Consider the following 19,674-nt stretch of genomic DNA (forward strand, 5'->3'; position numbering starts at 1 on the left):
CAATAATGAGCTTGATGGACCAGAAGTGTGACTCAGTATAAGGCAGCTTCTCTGGAAAGTGAGGAGAAAGATAGAAAGAGGAGATTCTACATTCTTTCCACCAATAAAACACAGGAAGGCTGTACTCACTGGGGAGGTACCACAGAGGGGAGAGTTTGGTTTATTGGGTCTGGCTTGTGACAAAGAGCTTGTTACAGGCACACATGACAGGGGTGAAGAAGAATGGACAAAGGGCAGGCTGGTCAACTTTCAACATAAAACAGGGCAGGGGAAGCAATGGGATGCTGCAATCAATTGTGGCTCCCAGATTTCTGCATGAATTGTAGGCAGGTAGGCGTCTTCTTTTTTATTTCCAGCGCCCACCAAGTCTGGCTTTTCCAGCACCTTTCTTGCTGCAAGGAAGAAATGTACAAGTTGTAAAATATCCACACTCACCATCTGTCTATCTATCTATCTATCTATCTATCTATCTATCTATCTATCTATCTATCTATCTATCTATCATCTGTCTGTCTGTCTGTCTGTCTGTCTGTCTGTCTGTCTGTCATCTATCTATGAAGATTGACACCAAGCTCTGTGTACTGTCTGCATATATATGTATCTGAAATATAATTTGTGAGGGAAACTCAAGCTAAGAAGCCACAAGACCAAAATATGACATAACAAACTTCCAGATATGAAATGTTAAAGTTTGAGAGAATACTACAGCTGAATTTCAGCTTCCAATTGGTGCAGATCTTGAGATTTTGGTGACCTGCATTCCAGCTCTCCAAAATAGTATTTTATCTATTTATTCCAGAAAATTTATATGCTGTTTGATTGTAAAAACAACAACAACCCTCAAAGCAGTTTACATAAAGATATAACAAGAAAATCAAAAAATTGCAGCCGTACTTTAAAACATACAAAAGTTAAAATACAAATAAAATAAAAAAAATTCCTTCAGTAGCACCTTAAAGACCAACTAAGTTTTTATTTTGGTATGAGCTTTCGTGTGCATGCACACTTCTTCAGTATCTGAAGAAGTGTGCATGCACACGAAAGCTCATACCAAAATAAAAACTTAGTTGGTCTTTAAGGTGCTACTGAAGGAATTTTTTTTATTTTACTTCGATCCAGACCAACACGGCTACCTACCTGTAACCTTAAAATACAAAAACGCTGAAACAGATTAAAATGACCTCAACTTCCTAAGCATTTGGGTAAGCTTGTTTGAACAAAAATGTCCTTAGCAGATGCCAAAAAGAGGGTTTTTAAAATACATTTGATAAACCTGGCATGTGTGGACTTCATGAATTCATGCACAGTTCCACATGAACACTGGAACCTGTTTCTCAAGCCGTTTCCACACTGTGGATTCCAGTTGTGAAAATGCACAAGGCTATAAAACATGCAGTGGGTGGGTGGGTAATGGGATTTGAGGCCAGAGTAATTTGTGTGTGTGTGTTGCTGCCGGAACCAGAAGATCACTCACAATTTCTGGGCGTGGCTGATGCGGTTGTAAAGAACATTGATCTGGAAAGGAAGGGAAAACACACAACACCGAGAGAGGGAAATTGATGTTAATATCACTTTGGCACCAGGGAAAGTTCCGTATATCCAAAAGTATATTTCTTTTTCCTCCCTCCTTACCTCATACTTCTGACATTTGTATTTTTCCATCAGGTCAAATTTCTCTGATTCTAGTTGATTGATCCAGTCATGCAACTCTTTGGCTGTGTCCCTGGACAGAGAGAGGCAAATTGGATTGGGGTTTGGGGGACTTCTCTGATTAAAAAACAACAACACCCTTTATTCTGCCACCCCTCCAAAATCCCTCATGCCCCTCCCTGGCCAGACTCTCAACAGTGCCAAGAACTGTTGGTGGCCACGCCACTTTCCCTGGTCCCCTCCTTCCATGAATCTCCCTGCCATTGCTGTCAACTGATGGTGGTCCTCTGCCTCATCTTGGCTGCCAGACAGAGCTCCTCCCCGCCACTGCTGTGCCCGCTTGCTTCTCCCCTTTGGGCCAGAGCGTGAAGCACCCAAAGAAGCCAGCTGCAATGGTGAGGAGGAGGAGGAGGGGCAGGGTCAAGGGGGCTCTCCTATGAGGGACCCCTGCAAGGGACCCTTGGGGCGCCAGTCTTGCCATGCAGCTCTGCTCTGTTACCAACCTCAGCTGTTGTTCGCTTAAGTTCTCTACATTGAGCGGCTTCCTTCGCTCCGATAAGATCCGGATCTTCGTTTCACGGCCTGTCTGCCTCTTTCCACGTTTCTGCTCTGCCTAAGAGAGAGAACCCAGGTGGGAAGTGTGCGCAAAAGGGAATCACCTAGGGGAAAACTTTTTAAAACCAGGATTTTGACCCTTAATTTGAAGGCTTTTAAAGTACCATATATTCTGGCGTATAAGGCGACTCGGCGTATAAGACAACCCCCAACTTTTCCAGTTAAAATATAGAGTTTGGGATATTGTCGCCGTATAAGAAATACGGTCCGGCGTATAAGACGACCCCCGACTTTTGAGAAGATTTTCCTAGGTTAAAAAGTAGTCTTATACGCAGGAATATACAGTATTTGCGGCCTCTTTTGGTGTGGGAAGGATCTGTGAGAACTGTCTTTTATTTGCTTAAATTGCTTTTGTTTCTTAGGTTTTTATTCATAGTGTTTACTGTAACTGGGTTTTTTTTTTGTGTGTGTGGTTTTTTTTTTTTTTGGTATTTTTACTGTGTTTGCAAGCTGCTTACAAACTTTCCAGAACAATACGCAAACCAAAACACAGCTACCCTTCAAAAGTTGGCGCTCATCTGAAGTTTGCCGTTCTCCAGCCAAACAACGTTTACAAAAATGCATGTATTTGGTAAGGGAAACTGTGCACATCGGTGAATATATTGGTGAAAATAACATAAAATCCATTAGGAGAAATTTGCAGTAAAATGATGAAGAATTTCCATTGGGATCCCACCACCACCTCCAAGATTATATATATATATATGTGTGTGTGTGTGTGTGTGTGTGTGTGTGTGTGTGTGTGTGTGTATGAGATATGCTGCAGTGTGAAGGACCAAAATGAAGATTGGAAAAATGGGGAAAGGGAGAGAAGCAAGATGGACAGATTCTTCCATCCCTAGTTGGGAGTCCAGAAACACCTGGATCAGCTACAGATATATCTCTACCCCCGACAGACCGAATCGCAGGAAAGGGATGGTGGCTGCAATTGTGAAAAGAGCCACCTGATGGCATCGCGGTGCTATTATATATTCCGTCCCTTCCAGAAGATCAGGTGGGAAACAGATTCTCAAAGGCTTGAGAATAGTTGCAGAGGATGAACCTGCTTAGATAAGGTGGACATAAGGTTCATCCTTGGGGTTAGGGTGAAATTGGTGTCTCCAGACTGTTCAGCCCACATCTCCCTTTCCCTGTTAGAAACACCAAATACCCCCAAAACTTTAATAAAGAATGGGGAAAAAATTATAATTTATCTGGGAGACCACTGTAAGCAGATGAAAACATTAGGAGGATTGCAATAACACTTGTAATGTAGCAGATACTGTGGACAAAATGGCGTGACATGAAACATGGATTATGGAATAATATGTAGTCAAAAAGGTTGACCATTGGACCCATGGATGGGAAGGAAGGAAGTCCAGAGATTCAGAGAAATCTCTAAAGATGGATATGTATTTTGTATTGTCATAATTCTACACTTGTAAAATCAAATTAAAATTGTTTCAAAAAAGGCAAACAAATCAAAAAGGAGAAAAAAGAAACACAAAATATCCTATAGCAACACTCCCCCCCGCCCTGCAAAGCACGTTCTCTACTACCGTGTTTCTCATATTATAAGTCATGTCTTATATTAATTTTTTCCTGAAAAAAACACAGCATGGCTTATTTTCAAGGGATGTCTTATTTTTTAATTAAGTACCGGTACCGGTATCTGTACAGACCACAGACCTGCTCCCACTGGGTCTTCGCGTGCGGCAGGCAGAGGCTGCAGCCGGGTCCTGGGGCTGCGCGCGCGGCAGGCAAAGGCTGCAGCCGGGTCCTGGGGCTGCACGCGCGGAAGGCAGAAGCTGCAGCCGGGTCCTGGGGCTGCGCGCGCGGCAGGCAGGGGCTGCAGCCGGGTCCTGGGGCTGCGCGCGCGGCAGGCAGGGGCTGCAGCCGGGTCCTGGGGCTGCGCGCGCTGAGGCTGCAGCCGGGTCACGGGTGTCTGCGTGCAAAGGCTGCAGCCGGGTCCTGGGGCTGCGCGCTGAGGCTACAGCCAGGTCCCGGGTGTCCGCGCGCGGTGCGCAAAGGCTACAGCCGGGTTCTGGGGCTGCACGCTATGGCTGCAGCCAGGTCTCGGGGGTTAACGCGGCAGCAGCAACCCTTCTTTGCCACAGACCTTCTTCCACCACCCGGTACGGCTTATTTTCGAGGTATGCCTTATATTTTTTCCACCTCAGGAAAATCCTGCCATGCCTTATTTTGTAGGGATGCCTTAAAATATGAGAAACACGGTATGAAGCTATGGTTTTGCAGTGAGGAATTAGCTAGTACTGTACACCTCTAGAACAGGTCCAATTGGATGGCATGCAAGTGATTGAAATATTAGGAAGCAAAGCAAAGCAAAGACTGTGATTAGCCAAAATAGTAAATCCCTCCTTACTATTTACCTTTACCAGGTACCCGCCAAAATGAGCACCCATATTGGATAGCACTTTCTTCTTCTTGGCATCATCTTCTGCTCGTTTCTTGGCCTCCTCCTCCTCCTTCCTCATCTTCTCTTCCTGCACAGGGCAACCGTGTCGAATCCATTATCCAATGACAGAACAGGGGCAAGGAAGCTTTTTTCAGATTGAGGGTCACATCCCCAACTGGGCCGCCACCAAGCGGTCACACAACAGTGGTGGGCGGCAGCGGGGGGGGGGGAATGTGGGCGAAGCAACCAATGTAAATCTCACCTTTTGTAGAGTGGGCTCATTTCATACTCTCCAACGTGTCACCAAGTCAAATCAGCATGTGCATCTTTCAGGACCACACTCCTGTGGGAGCCACGTGACTTGCACAAGATCATGACCCCCCAAAATGGGCATCTTTCGGTGCCCTGCTCTCGTGGGAGCCAAAAGGGCACATCCTGGAAGCTAGTAAATCTAGGATGTCCCACTTAAAGTGGGAGAGTTATTTGGTATGTCAAATGGTTTTTGTTTTAAATAGAAAAAGGTGCCGGTACCCACCATGAAGTTGTTACAGTAAGTGCCACACTTTCAACATTTGCGGGTGGGGTGCTGTGTACCCTTGGGTACTCCCAGAAAAACAGCACCGGTATGTAATTTCTATGCCCAGGCCTTATACACCCCTCTTTGCCTGTCCAGGAAACCAAGAGGGACTTCTGGAGCTCAGGCATACCGCATTTTTCGCTCCATAGGACACACCTGACCATAGCACGCACCTAGTTCTTAGAGGAGGAAAACAAGGGGAAAAAAATTGCTTTCTTGAATTGTCCTAGGCCAGGTATCCCCAAACTTCGGCCCTCCAGATGTTTTGGAATACAATTCCCATCATCCCTGACCACTGGTCCTGTTAGCTAGGGATCATGGGAGTTGTAGGCCAAAACATCTGGAGGGCCACAGTTTGGGGATGCCTGTCCTAGGCATAGCAGCCAACTCCTAGAGACCTAGGTGCCTTTGCCCCCCATTAAATACTTGAGGAAGCTTCTTTTGCAAAGAGGGGAAGCTCCATCTTTTTGAGGATCAGCTCAGAGTTGTGTAGCTTTTTTTTGCAAATGGGAAAAGCCCCGTTTTTTGGGGGGGGCAGCTCACAGTTGTGCATCTTTTTTGCAAAGGGGGGAAGCTCCATTTTTAAGGATCAGCTTAAAGTTGTTGAGCTTACCTTGCAAAGGGGGGGAAATCCTGTTTTATGGGGTTCAACTCACAGTTCTGCAGCTTCTCTAGGAAAGGGACCCATTTCTACAGTTTCCAGACAGATAATCTAATCAGCCAGTCACATGTCCTTGGCAAACAAACAGCCCCTCTCTGCAGAGAACAATTGAGGCCTGGGCAAGGGGCCTGGGCAGGGCGGGAAGGGAGCTAACTCCCTTATCTCCCTCCCCAATCTCTTGCAATCAGCTGCTGAGCGGGTTCCTTTCAGCTCATTCCCTCTTGTTAGCCTTTAACCCTTTCTTTAAAAAAAGAAAGAAAGCACGACCTGCCTTTCACCCCTGGGCAATTCGGCTCCAGGGACCACACATTCGCTCCATAAGACGCACAGAATTCCCTCTTACTTTTAAGGAGGAAAACTGTGTTAAGGAGCGAAAAATACGGTACATTCCAGCCAGGCAAAAACAGACACAGGGCATATGAAATGGAATTGGTGAGAAGTGTGGCTTGGGGAGAGTCCCCAAGGCCAGGCAGAGAACCCTGGAGGGCCGCCTTCGACTCCTGGCCTGAGGTTCCCCACCCGTGAGCTGGAATGGGAAGCTGCCAGGCGATGGCGATACTCACGGCCAGTTTGTTCTGCCGCTCCCGTTCCTTCTCAGTGCGGACCCGCTGCTGCTCAGCGCGTTCTGCCCGCCGATGTTCCTACCGAAGGACACAAGAAATGGCTCAGACCTTTGCGGTGCTCAAGGAGAAATGTGAAAGTGACTTTGCAAACAACGCCAACTACTAGGCAGGAGAAGCTTCTGAAAAGTAAGAGCTGTTCAACAACAGAACTTGGGAAATGGGAAGCTCTCCTTTGCTGGGTGGAGGTAAGCAAAGGCCAGACAGGCACCTATCTGGGATGTGGCAGTCCAAGGGTTGCCAACCCAGAGAGCGTGAATGCCGTGGTACCCGTGAAGTCTTTCTTCCCTCCTTACCCTGAATGGTCCTGTGGAACACCCTTGTCACTTGGGATAACCATGTACATATATGGCTATTTCTCTTTTTTCCAGTGCTAGGGGACCAGCACTCTTTTTGTCACACAACCTACAACATCTGAATGTCCTTCAGTAGATTCTGCAAGAGATTCAGCATTTAAGATCTTATACCTACACAGCTAACCAACCACTAGGTGGGAGCAAAGAACAGCAGTCATGGTCTGTCTTTGTCTTTTTGAGCATGCCACACTGGCTAAGGCTTGTGGGAGCTGTAGTCCAAAAACATCTGGAGAGTCCAAGGTTGGGCAAAGCTGCCCTAGAGAGAGAGAGAGATCCTAGACCTCCAAAGTGCATCCATCCCAAACATAGACTTCGCCCCTTCTTTCCAGCTGCTAACATCTGTCTCAGACTCCACCTGTTTGTAAAAGTTTGAACCTATAGGTCTTTTTTTTAAAAAGGAGCCTTTTGCAGATCTGAGCACTGTTCATATTTCCATGCGCCCAAGAAAGAGATGGCCAAATAGCTAAGCCTGGAAGAGGGGAAAATAAAATAAAAGGAGGCGGGGGAGGTCAAAAAGGTAATGAAAGGAGCGAAAGCAATAAAGGAGAGAAGGAGAAGGTAGTGGTTTAAGAAAGAGAGGATAAGCTTCCATAGAAGCCTTTTCATACTGCACAGATCTGCACACGATTCCCCTGCATATCTTGAGAGCAGGACGGGGAAACCGTGGCTCCCCCGATAGAGGTGCCCCTAAGCTCCCTTGTACCCTTGGAAGAGGAGCCTGCACACCTTGCCTGGCTACCCAGAGCAGTGAAGGAGTGGCCTGGGCAGTGTGCGGATGGGCAGACGGCACCTAGTCATTCCAAGCCAGAGTGGAGAGGCGTGATTTTCGTGTCTCCCTGTGCTTGGGACCTTGGCGGGGGCCAACATGACCAACCCCCTATGTACACCGCTGCACCCGGATCTCACCGGACTGCAGCTGTCATCACCCCTAAGCGTTGGCCTCGCTCCCTGTCGTGGTGGGAGCTGGAGGACTCCAAGAGCATATAGAGGGCCACCAGCTCCCCCACCCGTCCTTTAGACCCACACCTTGATTCTTCCATGCTGTGACTTTCTTGGCTGCATCTGTGTCAGGCTTCAGGGAATCTGATCCCACCCCCACCCCCACAGTAGGCTACCAGGAATAGACAAAACAGGGAGAGTTCTTACCAAAGTCTTTTATTCAATATTCACAGAGAGAGGCTTAGAAACGCTTAGTAAACTCCCCCTCCCCCTTCTCTCCTCAAACGTCAACAGCACCACCCAACTTACGGTGGCTGCTTAGGGCCATTTGTCTCTGAGGCCTTTGCTCTCCTACTTTCATTGCTCGCCAGGTTCTGGGAGAAGGGGGGGGTCTGGAATGCTTTCTAGTGATAACATGTCAGCCAGCTACTCCAGCTCTGCTCCCCCCCTCTCCCATTATTGCCCAACTCTGCTCTTCATCTACCTCTGAGCTGTGACCTTCCTCAAACCACTGTTGTAAATCTACTGTCTTCCTTTTCTCTGGAAGGTTTGGCGGGGGGGGGGTCTCCACCATTCCTCCTCTGTACAGTCCCTGACAGTCTGGTACTCTGTGTATGATTTTGTCTTTCCTGTTTTTTGGTAGCCAGAACGGCTTTTCTAACTTTCTTATTCAACTGAATATTAAAAACACTATACAGTACAGCATTAAACATTAAAAACTTCCCTAAACAGGGCTGCCTTCAGGTGTTACAGTACTTATTTCCTTGACACCGGATGGGAAGGCATTCCACAGGGCAGGCACCACCACCGAGAAGGCCCTCTCCCTGGTTCTCTCACTTCTTGCAGTGAGGGAACCACCAGAAGGCCCTCGGCACTGGACCTCAGTGTCCGCGCTGAATGGTAGGGGTAGAGACGCTCCTTCAGGTATACTGGGCTGAAGCTGTTTAGGGCTTTAAAGGTCAGCACCAACACTTTGAATTGTGGCTTGGAAACATTGAAACAGACCCCTAGAATCATAGGCTTTGCAAGTGAACCTTGGAGGTTATCTCGCTCAACATCCAGCCCGCTACATGATTTGCAACACAGGATGCAGCTACACGATTCAAAGTGTGCCAATTTATATTTCGAAAGGCCATTTCCCATATGTCTGTGGAACTGGACGAATACATTTCACCCACATTTTGAAATGTCTCTTAAAAATACCTCTCAGTTCCTTATCTACACCACTGCTGGGTGAATCAACATACGCTTGCAAGTCAAGTCGCCTGTAAAGGGGCAAGCAGATCAGACCCTTCGATGTAATCTTGAAGAACAGGTTGCGTCTCTCTCTTGTATAAAAATTTGCCTTTCTGTGTAACCTTAAAAAACCTCTTCCCCCTCTGGGCAGCTTCTTAGCCGTCAGCATTTCTTATCATTGCCCCCCCCATACCCCTCCCCAACCCAGCATTTGTCTTTTAGTGCCAAACTGGACATGGCAACGAAGATCCCTGAACTGCCAGTCTCTTTAAATTTCTGAAAAAAGCAGCTATCTGTACCGATATGTTTTCTCAAGTGGAACAAATAGCAGTGGGTGGTGGGACAGGTACCAGAAAAATAACATGGAGAAAGGGTTAAAGAATACCAGTGGAATTGTTTTTCCTAATTGCAAGATGGGTGGTGGTGGTTTCATTTCAAGTGTGTGTGTGTGTGTGTGTGTGTGTGTGAGAGAGAGAGAGAGAGAGAGAGAGAGAGAGAGAGAGAGAGAGAGAATTAAAGCTCCCATTGGCTACATTCCCAAGTCACACCCAAGCTATACATTTGAAGCCCATCTGTGTCACTTAACAGTCATGTCTTCCCCAAAGAATCCTGGGAAATTTATTTACCCTTCATAGAGCTGCAATTCCCAGCATCCTTAAACAAACAACAGGGTCCAGGATTCAAGTGGGGGAAGCCATGACTGTCAAAGGCAGACATCCCCAAACTGCGACCCTCCAGATGTTTCGGCCTACAGCTCCCATGATCTCTAGCTAACAGGACCAGTGGTCGGGGAAGATGGGAATTGTAGTCCAAAACATCTGGAGGGCCAAAGTTTGGGGATGCCTGGTCAAAGGGGTGGAATAGTGCCTTAAATGTATGCCAGTGGACATTGCCTCCCATGCCTACAATTAAACAAAGGAAAAACCACTATGTGGTTGCCACGGCACCCTTAGAAGTAGATGTTGTGAGCAGGTAAACTGTTGGACTACTGACCAATTTCAAATGACCCACCCAATGCAGGGATGGGGACATCTGTGGCCCTCCAAGTGTTCTTGGACTCCCAATTCCCATCAGTCGCAACAGCATAGCCAACAGTCAGGGATAATGGGAGATGCGGTCCAAAAACATATGGAGGGTACGAAGAATTGATGCTTTTGAATTATGGTGCTGGAGGAGACTCTTGAGAGTCCCATGGACTGCAAGAAGATCAAACCTATCCATTCTTAAGGAAATCAGCCCTGAGTGCTCACTGGAAGGACAGATCCTGAAGCTGAGGCTCCAATACTTTGGCCACCTCATGAGAAGAGAAGACTCCCTGGAAAAGACCCTGATGTTGGGAAAGATTGAGGGCACTAGGAGAAGGGGACGACAGAGGTCGAGATGGTTGGACAGTGTTCTCGAAGCTACGAACATGAGTTTGACCAAACTGCTGGAGGCAGTGCAAGACAGGAGTGCCTGGCGTGCTATGGTCCATGGGGTCACGAAGAGTCGGACATGACTAAACGACTAAACAACAACAATAGAGAATGAAACTGGTGGGAGATTTATTCAGTGGTGGACAGTAATGTGAAATGAATGGGGGCCAGTCTACACACAATATACAAGTGTGTGTGTGTCTACACTGACCAGACGTTCCGCTGTTCCCAGCTACCCACAATCCTTTGCTGCCCAGAACTTACAATCCTTTAAGAACATTTTGACAGATAAGGAATAGCAGATTGTATCATTTAATGTAACAAACCAGAGGGGAAGCTGAAGGAAGTCAACGGGAAGGGTGGGTGGGAATGTGGAATGTGTGTTTGAAAATGATTTTGATATTTGTTGTTAGAAAAGAAAACTAATAAAAGCTATATACAAAAAAGAGAAAGAACTCACAATCCTTGACATGAGACCAACGAGCTCCTCCTCTTCTTTCTTCCTCTGCTCAAAGTGCACATCAATGAGGGTCTGCAGCTCCAAGAGGTCCTTCTCCATACGCTTGCGGTGGATGTCCTGTCCATCAGGCAGAGGGAGAGGTTAGCTTGAAGGGTATGAAAGCCACCCAGACCGTCCTGTGCATGTCTCTGTGGGCTGGCCTAGGGCAGACCCTTGAAAGGTATTATACGGCAGAGGAAAATTCTACTTGTTGCTGCAGGATTTCTAACAGAACAGGAGGACATTCGGTCTCGCACAGAGACAGACCACAAGTCTCCTAGTGCCTGCTTGCCCACTATCTCTAATAAGTGAAGGCTAAAGCACATGTTACACACTGCAGGCACTGTCTTTAAAAATTAAAAGCAAATATAAATGGAAGAAAGGACTGTTTAATGGTTAAATTTTCATTTCCAGCTATTTTTCCACTTAAGAACCACCTTGTTTTTCACCCATGGGGGCGGGGGGAAAGATCCGCATTATCACCAGCTCCTGTCTGTAGGTGGAGCTGCTGTTGCCACCACGTGTTTATAGTTGCTAGAAGAGCATCAGGCAACCCTAGGAACCAGGTCCCCAGTATGTCACGTGAGAACCAATTTAATTACTAAGGCTGACTGAGGAGGGCATCTGTGCTAGTTGGCTAAATGGCTGGTCTATTGGCAGAGGCTGTTTGTTTGAAAGGCTTGGGGCTATCTGGGAAGTGATGCAAAAAAGAAAAGAAAAAGTGGGGATTAAGGACACTTTAATAAAACAGAACACTCACATCGAAATCTACTCTCTCCCCCTCAGGGATTTTGGGAGGAGCCAACTGTGGAACCACCGGCCTTTGTGTGCAAATAATACAGACAAGGAACAAATAATACAGACAAGGAAATAAGAATATAGTTAATATCTGAAAATACTACTGACCTCCTCCTCCCCCCCCAAAACCCTGCCAAAAATTAATACAAATCTCTGCTACCACTTGAATTAGACATGTCAGAGCTAAAATGAATCGCTGTGATTGTGTTTTGTTTTGGGGGAAGGGGAGAGAGACTTTTTAAACTTGCGTATCAAAAAGCAGAATCTCCAAGTGCCAATTTTGTGTGGGGTTGTCTTTTTTTTCTTATAGAAGTATCAATACTTATTAAATTTATTCATCACCTTAACCCTCTCTTTGCAACGTACAGTAAAAAAGAAATGCACATCAAATAGACAAACAACTATTTAATTATTAGACTATTAGAATTTAATTGTAAAAACATCAGTGCAGTCACAACAAGCTGCTCTAGTGACCACACGAAAAGTCATAGCCTATTTATTTTTTGTAAAAAACCATCTCCTCCCAACGACATGATCACTATGAGATTAATCATCTAATCTAATCAAGCCTCCACAGAATCAACAGTTAAAAAAATAAATACAATCAAAGCCCCTCAACACTCAAAAGGTTTCACAGAAATTGCCAGGTGTCAAAAAAGTTATTTATGTATGCCACTACTGCGGCCTGTGTTTTGTTAGTCCAAAAATGGAAAACGAGAGAGGTCCCAGCTAAAGAAGAATGGCAACTTAAACTGAAGGAATATACGCAGCTTGTGGACCTAACATATAGAATAAGAGAACAAGAAGAACGTATGTTTAAAGAAGATTGGAAAATGTTTATTTAATATATGGGGGAAAATTATGTACATTTGAAAATGTGGGCGGCATTAAGATAAATTCAGCAGTGGAAATAAGATTTGATGGATGTAATAATGGAATACTGAATGGTTTAGTTTATATAAAATATGCAGGGATTTGTGTTAAGCAAAATGAACCATGGAAAGAGAAGAAGGGATGTCATTGATATTGAATATTCTAAAATGTAAAACAGAAAATTTAATAAAAATTATAGTGGTGGTGGGGGTGGGAAACTCTCAAAAGGTTTCGGGGCCTTTTAAAAACTAGACATTCTAGGCAGTGATTCAATAATTACTGCCTTCCCTCACCGTGATGATAACACCATGGGCAGAAAACCCTCTTGACTTTCAGCCTGTCATGTCACTTACAAAGACGCAGGAGGGGGGAGGGGAATGGCGGCAACTCTGCTTTTGTGTACACACTGCTTCTTCCGCCCTCCAGCGAGAACGTCAGCATCCAATGGTCCTGTGGTCAATGAATTTCTGCGGAAGAGGCACCTTATACCTGTTGCTTACCTGGGCCTGGGGCGTTCTTCCTCTGCGAGAAACAGAAGGCAAAGAATGGTCATTAACAGACGCGGAACAAACCGTCAATGGGCTGTACAAAGATAGCCAGCTCCAAAAACTCTGGAGGGCAGGAGGAGGGGTTGGGGAGCTGGTGTCTGTCGGTAGAGGCTGAGAAAGGCTTCTGCGTGAAACCCTGCAGAGATGCTGTCACTCAACAAGTGTACACAGTAAGGAGCTAGAGAGACCAACAGGCTGACTTGGTGTAATAAGGTAGCTTCTTAGATCCCTGTGGTTGTCAGCAAGGCACTGTCTCTGGGGCCCTCCCTGCTTCCAAGAATTAGATGCCCACACTGAGAATTCAATCGTTCTGCCTCCAGCTGTCCTGCGTGCCCCTCTGCAAAGTGATGGCCTCAACAAATCTGGGCAATCCTTCCCCCCAAAAGCTCAATAAGTCTGGGCAATCTCCCACCATATTCTTAATTAGGAGTCTCCCCCCAAAACACGGGGGCGTGTTATACATGGAAAAATATGGTATACCGGTATCTGACTGCAGGTCAATTTGAAAGTTATAGATTGTTGTTGAACTGGAGGAAATGAAGAATGTAATACCAAAATTGTGTCGTGACGAAGGAGTTGATGCATGGCAGTGGGGTTACTGCTGGCATCCCCAAACTGTGGCCCTCCAGATATTTTGGCCTACAACTCCCATGATCCCTAGCTAACAGGACCAGTGGTCAGGGATGATGGGAATTGTAGTCCAAAACATCTGGAGGGCCGAAGTTTGGGGATGCCTGGTCTAAAACATCAATTGAAATATCTACAGCAGACAAACAGCAACCCATCGAAGAGTATAGTAGGTCTCTTTGCCTATCGATCCATCTGTAACTCTGAGGATGACACTTGATGTAGCTGGTGGACTATAGTCCACAGAGGCTGATGCCAACCTTCCCCATCCTGGTGCCCTCCCAACATTTTGCACTAGGACTCTCATCAGCCCCACCCAGCATGAGATGGGTCTAAAACAGCCTCCCCAAATTATTCATGATGTTTGGTGGTTGTGAAATGGAGGTGGGGGGCAATGGTTGTGGGTTTTTTTTTTTTTTAGGGAGGAGTAAGGTGAAATTCTCCAACAGTTCTCAGAAAACTCTTCTGAGACATGTCCGTCTCATTTAATTTTGAATGGAACTCTGCTGTTAGTTCATATGGTTGGGTGAAGGGAGCAAAGGGCTAAGAGAGTGAAGTCCATTGCTTTCTTCAAAGATATTAAAATGATATCAAACCATAATACAACTAGTTTAGGGTTGCCGTACATGTGGACATACCCAGAATACTGCAGTTGAAAGCAGGAAAATCCGGACAGGTATGCAACCCATGTCGGCATACGCATCTGGCCAATAATAATAATAATAATAATAATAATAATAATTCTCAACAACTTTTGTGTCCGTATTTTCACTTTTTGAAATATGGCAACCCTAAACTAGATCCAAAGTTGCACCCAAAATTCAGGAATGGTGAATTTTTTTCACAGAACCCAAAATTGGGGAGTATTCTCATCCAGGGGAGTTTATTTATTTATCCACAGTGGTGCCTCGCTAGACGAATTTAACTCGTTCCACGGGTCTTTTCTTATAACGAAAAATTCGTCTAACGAATCCCATAGGAATGCATTGAAATTTTTTTGCCCATAGGAACACATTAATTGAATTTCAATGCATTCCTATGGGAAACCGTGATTCGCTAGATGAATTTTTCATAAAACGAATTCGTCTAGTGAGGCAACTTCCGCTCGAAAAATCATTTCGTTAAGCGTAAATTTTGTTAAGCAGGGCATTCATTAAGCAAGGCACCACTGTATTCATTCATTTATTCATTTATGAATCTATTCATTTACTCATGATGTTCTCCAATGGTTCAGGAGGAGCTAAAAAAAGAAAGTCAACTGCCACAAACTTTGTCTTTTGAGAAATTTTGGCTCAACCCTAGCTAAAAGCAGAACGCTTTTACAACAGGTAAATATTCCAGGGTCAGCCTGGAGGAATCCAACTGAAATTTCAGGGCTGTTGGCAGGTGAGTCCAGACAGACACCAGACAGAAGACGGTTTTCACGATCATGGTCACAGGCATGTCCATAGGTACTGGAAAATATCTTTTACCCACACCTGGGCTCAGATATGTTGCTTCCCTTATAGACATGATGGGGGTACACATGTTCTCAACACAGATACATAGAGAAAACACATGACTTGCATGTATCCAGAACATGTGTGGCACACGGACAATACCAGAGGCCTGTAGATATATCTCCACAAAATATATCAACAAGGCATATTTTGTTAGGAACCCGTGCACATCCTCCTGTTTTGAGGGGTGTGGATGGCTGGGGAGATAACTTCTTGGGAGTCGGAAATACATCACGGGAGCTGCCAGAGGTGTGTGCGTATGTAAATAAAGTAGGCCGTTAAATTTATCTCAGAAAGGTGGTGCACTCGGCACCACACTCAGGCCAAGCCTACTACGCATACATGAGGCAGAGCTTTTGGCCTAGTATTTCATGCGAGAAGGGCGAAAAGAAAACACACTCAAAGATTGAGGGCAGAAGGTTGGCTAGGGTTGCCAGACTCAATAGAGGACAGGACTTCTGTGCTTTTAATTGCCCTGCTCCCTTTTGAGTCTGGAAACCTTAAAGAGAAACCAGCAGACCCTTTGCTTGGAAATTAAACAAAGGGTCTGCTGGTTTCTCTTTAAGGTTTCCAGACTCAAAAGAGAGCAGGGCAATTAAAGGCACAGAAGTCCTGTCCTCTATTGAGTCTGGCAACCTTAGAGCCTAGCCTTAATTTAGACCAGGGGTCAGCAAACTTTTTCAGCAGGGGGCCTTTCCACTGTCCCTCAAACCTTGTGGGGGGCCGGACTACATTTTGAAGAAAAATATGAACGAATTCCTATGTCCCACAAATAACCCAGAGATGCATTTTAAATAAAAGGACACATTCTACTCATGTAAAAAATGCTGATTCCAGGACCGTCCGCGGGCCGGATTGAGAAGGCGAATGGGGCGCATCCAGCCCACGGGCCTTAGTCTGGGGACCCCTAATTTAGACAAAGTGCCCCAGGTCTTTTTCCTTCTCTTTTGTAAAACCTTGTGGCAACTTGTAAAAGCACCAGAGCTCGCCACATTCTCCTGACAGTGTTTCCTGGACCAGAACACCCATGAGAAAAATGTCCTCGGATATTCTTGGGTAAAAAACAACAACCCTATAGCTGCCTCTGTGGGTGTCATATGGCAGAGAGCAGTTCTCATTTATGAATGCTCCCCTACATTAACAACTCTTTCCAAGTAAGACAGACAGACTAACAAACAAACAAACAACAGCTAGTACAACTGGACCTCTTCGGGCCTGGTGTCTTAGCTGCATAATGGCAGATAAGTGTTTCTGTAGGGGAGCACTCAAAAGCAACTCTTCACCCACATCAGGAATGAGGAATCTATGTTGTTGGACTGCAACATCCCTCAGCCCCAGCCAGCAGCACAGTCAATAGCCAGGGATGATGGGGGTTGTGCTCCAACATCATCGGAGAGTCACAGGTTTCCTAGTATCTAAGCTATAGCCTGTTCTATCACCTCATCATGTGTAGAGCGGGGCATAAGTGACCGTGTGTTTATGCTCTCTATCCCGCCATTTGCCTGAGGTTGTGTGGCCCAGCTCTGCCCATCACCAGGCTGTGACATGCCAGATTTTGCTGGAGAGGAGGGGAAGTAACATTTTGACTTGGCCCCTCCTGGTTATGTGTCCCCCCACCCCCACCCCCAAAAGGAAGAATGGAGTGAAGAAGAAAGATACCTGGCTCAGCAGCCTGCTCAGGTTCGTCAGCCACTGCAAACAACATATATCACAGGGGTCAGGAGGACGGGGAGCACAGATGGAGCAAGGATGAGGTGGAGCAAGGAGAGAGAGGGAAGTTGCAGGGTAGAGACCCAATGAATGAGAGAAATGAAAAGGCAGATCAATCCATCTATAGCAGAGGTGAGGAAGCTCTAGTCTTCCACACATTGGTGGACTCCAATTCCCATCATCCTTGGCCATGCTGACTATGGCTGATAGGCTTTGAAGTCCAACAATTTCTGGCAGGCCAAAGGTTCCCAACCCCTGATCTACAGGATGTGGATAAAAATGAGAGGGAAATGTCATTAAAATAAAAAAAGACATTAGCCAAGGGGGAAAGAGGAGATATGTAGGCCACTTCTCTCCATTCAAACTGAGAGTAATATTGTTTGTTTGGCCTTAGCGATGTTCCCATGTAGCAAAATCTGAATGGCTACCCACGGTCACATTTTGTACTTTATGTGACCCCTGATTGGTATCGTGATGCCCTCATTCTTTCTCTGCTTCTTCCCCACAATGGGTACCTTCTAATAATAAAAAACGACAAGAAGAAGAATGGGAGTGTAATAAAAAAAAATTAAGGTTATATATATATATATATATATATATATATATATATATATATATATATATATATAATAAATGTTCATAAATGTACCAAGCAAACACACGCATAAAAATATAAACCACACATCTGGAGCAGCACAGTCCTGAAATCATTTTGACTCCCAAACTGACCAAATGTTTCTCTGCAAGGAGGGAGGGGGTGAGGGAACCTTCCCATTGTCTCAGGAATTACGTGATTACCATCTGAAAGGAATGGACAGACTACCAGAAAAGGCAATTAGATAGATAAGGCATTATCAGATAACCTGACAGACAGGAAAACAACAACATTCAAATTTCTGTTGTAGACCGCCTTTTCTGTGATGTAGGTGTGATGTATCTGGGGGGTGGTCTTGGGCTACACCTCTTCTGTGATCTATGTATGAGGTTTCTGGGGGTGGTCTTGGACTCCAGGGCGGGTAATTTAAAATGTCTATATAAGGGCAGGCACACCTTTGTGCTGGGTCCTCCTCCTCTCTCCTGCCTGTGAGGGGAGCACCCTGTTGCAACAGTTCAATAAAGATCAGGCTTACTAGCTGCTTTGCTTCTCAATATTCTCTGGTTGGCCTCGGTGTTATTTTCTCCTACTGATGGAGAACCTACAATGGACTCTATAAGGGCTCTTGTGTCCTCCATAAGGGAATAAGGGAAGATTTTGTTTACAACAGGAGCCATTTCCCAAGAGGCACAAAAATATCGAAAAGAACCATTTACACTTCATGGCTCAGCTTCCATTTAGAATAATACATGACCCTCAGAACTGTTTCCAGGTGCACAGGGATTGGTACCAGAGGACAAAAAATTGAAGGGGAAAAATAATGCTTGGTTATAACTGGAAGGCAAAATTAGCCGCCGCCATCAAGCATTGTCGCCTGGTTAAGCAAATGGGTTGAAAAAGGGAGGAAAGGAAAGAAAGACGTTAGGAGGTGGAATCCAGATCGTAAAAAAGAAAAGAAAACAGCATTGGACCCAGTTATGAGACAGAGTATTGCACATATGTCAGGGGCTGGGAAGAATGGTGGAGACTGCCTCCCCATCCTGACACTTCCAGGTAGGAGGAGGAAGAGGAAGACAGTCTAGATTTACAACAGTGGTTTGTGGGAGGTCACAGCTCAGAGGCAGATGAGGGGGAAAGTTGGGGAATAATGGCAGAGGAGGAGCAGGCAGAGCCGGAGCAGCAGCTGGGTGACACGTTGTCACTAGAAAGCATTCCAGACCCACCACCTCCCAGAACCTGGCGAGCCTTAAAAGTAGGAGAGCAAAGAGCTCAAAGACAGAGGGCACTTAGCAGCACCCCTAGAGGAGGTGATGATGATGACAAATGAGGAAGTGAGAGAGAAGGGGAGTGGAGATTCAATCGTGACAACGCCATTATCCAAGAGGCTGGGTTCTATAGCCTCTCTCTGTAAAGTTTGAAATAAAAAAGGGCTGTAAGAAACTTTTCCTTGTCTTTATACTTTCCTGGGCAACCAGCCGGGAGCTGCTGACAGCATCCTGACAACATGCGACACTCAAAAAAGTGGCCTGTGAATTTCATAACAATAAGGGAGGCTGAGCTCTTGTGAATCATCCCAGGCTGAAAACCAGAAGGGAGAAAATTTGTGAATGACAGCAGGCAAAACTTTCTGGCACGGGGGAGAGAAACCAGACTCCCTGCGTTCACACAGGCCCCCTTTTCCAATTGAAGCAACCCCATTCTCCTCCCAGAGAAATGGAGCCCTGACCCCAACTTTTCTGAATCTTAGTCTCTAACATTTGGAGCCACCATGGGGGTCAGGAGCATTCTTGGTTCTCCACTAAGTAACTCTGTGAGAGTGCCTTAGACCTAAAATCAAACAAAACAGAGGATGCTCAGTAGGAAGAGTAGGGAGGGAATAGACGTGTGATATCACCTCACCTTCTTCTTCAGCTTGTTCCTCTTCTTCAAGAAAGAGAGAGAGAGAGAGAGAGAGAGAGAGAAAGAGAGAGAGAGACCAAAGAAAGAGAGAGTGAGACAGAGGGAGGTTATCAGTTTGGCAAGGGTGGTGTCAACAGATATGGGATATTGGTTGCTGATTAC

General features: G+C 45.7%; 1 protein-coding gene across 5 annotated transcripts; it reads right to left on the bottom strand.

The window, feature by feature from the left end:
• Nucleotides 1-125: 125 nt before the first annotated feature.
• Nucleotides 126-19,540, bottom strand: TNNT1 (troponin T1, slow skeletal type). 5 transcript variants are annotated; one of them, XM_088656369.1, is made up of 11 exons: nucleotides 19,513-19,540; nucleotides 16,968-17,000; nucleotides 12,988-13,156; nucleotides 11,724-11,784; nucleotides 10,925-11,041; nucleotides 6,462-6,539; nucleotides 4,635-4,748; nucleotides 2,154-2,263; nucleotides 1,633-1,723; nucleotides 1,475-1,515; nucleotides 126-392 (listed from the first exon to the last, which is right to left on the bottom strand). In XM_088656369.1, exons 5-11 carry the CDS (start codon nucleotides 11,021-11,023, stop codon nucleotides 347-349), a joined length of 579 nt encoding a protein of 192 aa, XP_088512495.1. In that variant the 5' UTR covers nucleotides 11,024-11,041; nucleotides 11,724-11,784; nucleotides 12,988-13,156; nucleotides 16,968-17,000; nucleotides 19,513-19,540; the 3' UTR covers nucleotides 126-346. The 5 variants fall into 5 exon arrangements, with proteins under 5 accessions (XP_088512495.1, XP_060137618.1, XP_034991859.2 ...); XM_060281635.2 differs by having other exon boundaries at nucleotides 13,135-13,156; nucleotides 19,513-19,537; XM_035135968.3 differs by lacking the exon at nucleotides 16,968-17,000 and having other exon boundaries at nucleotides 13,135-13,156; nucleotides 19,513-19,537.
• Nucleotides 19,541-19,674: the final 134 nt, after the last annotated feature.

This window comes from Zootoca vivipara, chromosome 12, assembly GCF_965207765.1.
Source record: "Zootoca vivipara chromosome 12, rZooViv2.hap1.1, whole genome shotgun sequence".
In the NCBI taxonomy this organism is placed as follows: domain Eukaryota; kingdom Metazoa; phylum Chordata; class Lepidosauria; order Squamata; family Lacertidae; genus Zootoca; species Zootoca vivipara.

Excerpts from the sequence above, each read along its gene's own strand:
- TNNT1 (XM_088656367.1), bottom strand. The coding sequence starts at position 17,013 with ATGTTGTTTGCAGTGGCTGACGAACCTGAGCAGGCTGCTGAGCCAG. Across the intron at positions 2,264-4,634 it reads TTGGCGGGTACCTGGTAAAG|GCAGAGCAGAAACGTGGAAA; the intron begins GTAAATAGTAAG and ends TCTCTCTCTTAG. Across the intron at positions 1,724-2,153 it reads TTAAGCGAACAACAGCTGAG|GGACACAGCCAAAGAGTTGC; the intron begins GTTGGTAACAGA and ends CTCTCTGTCCAG.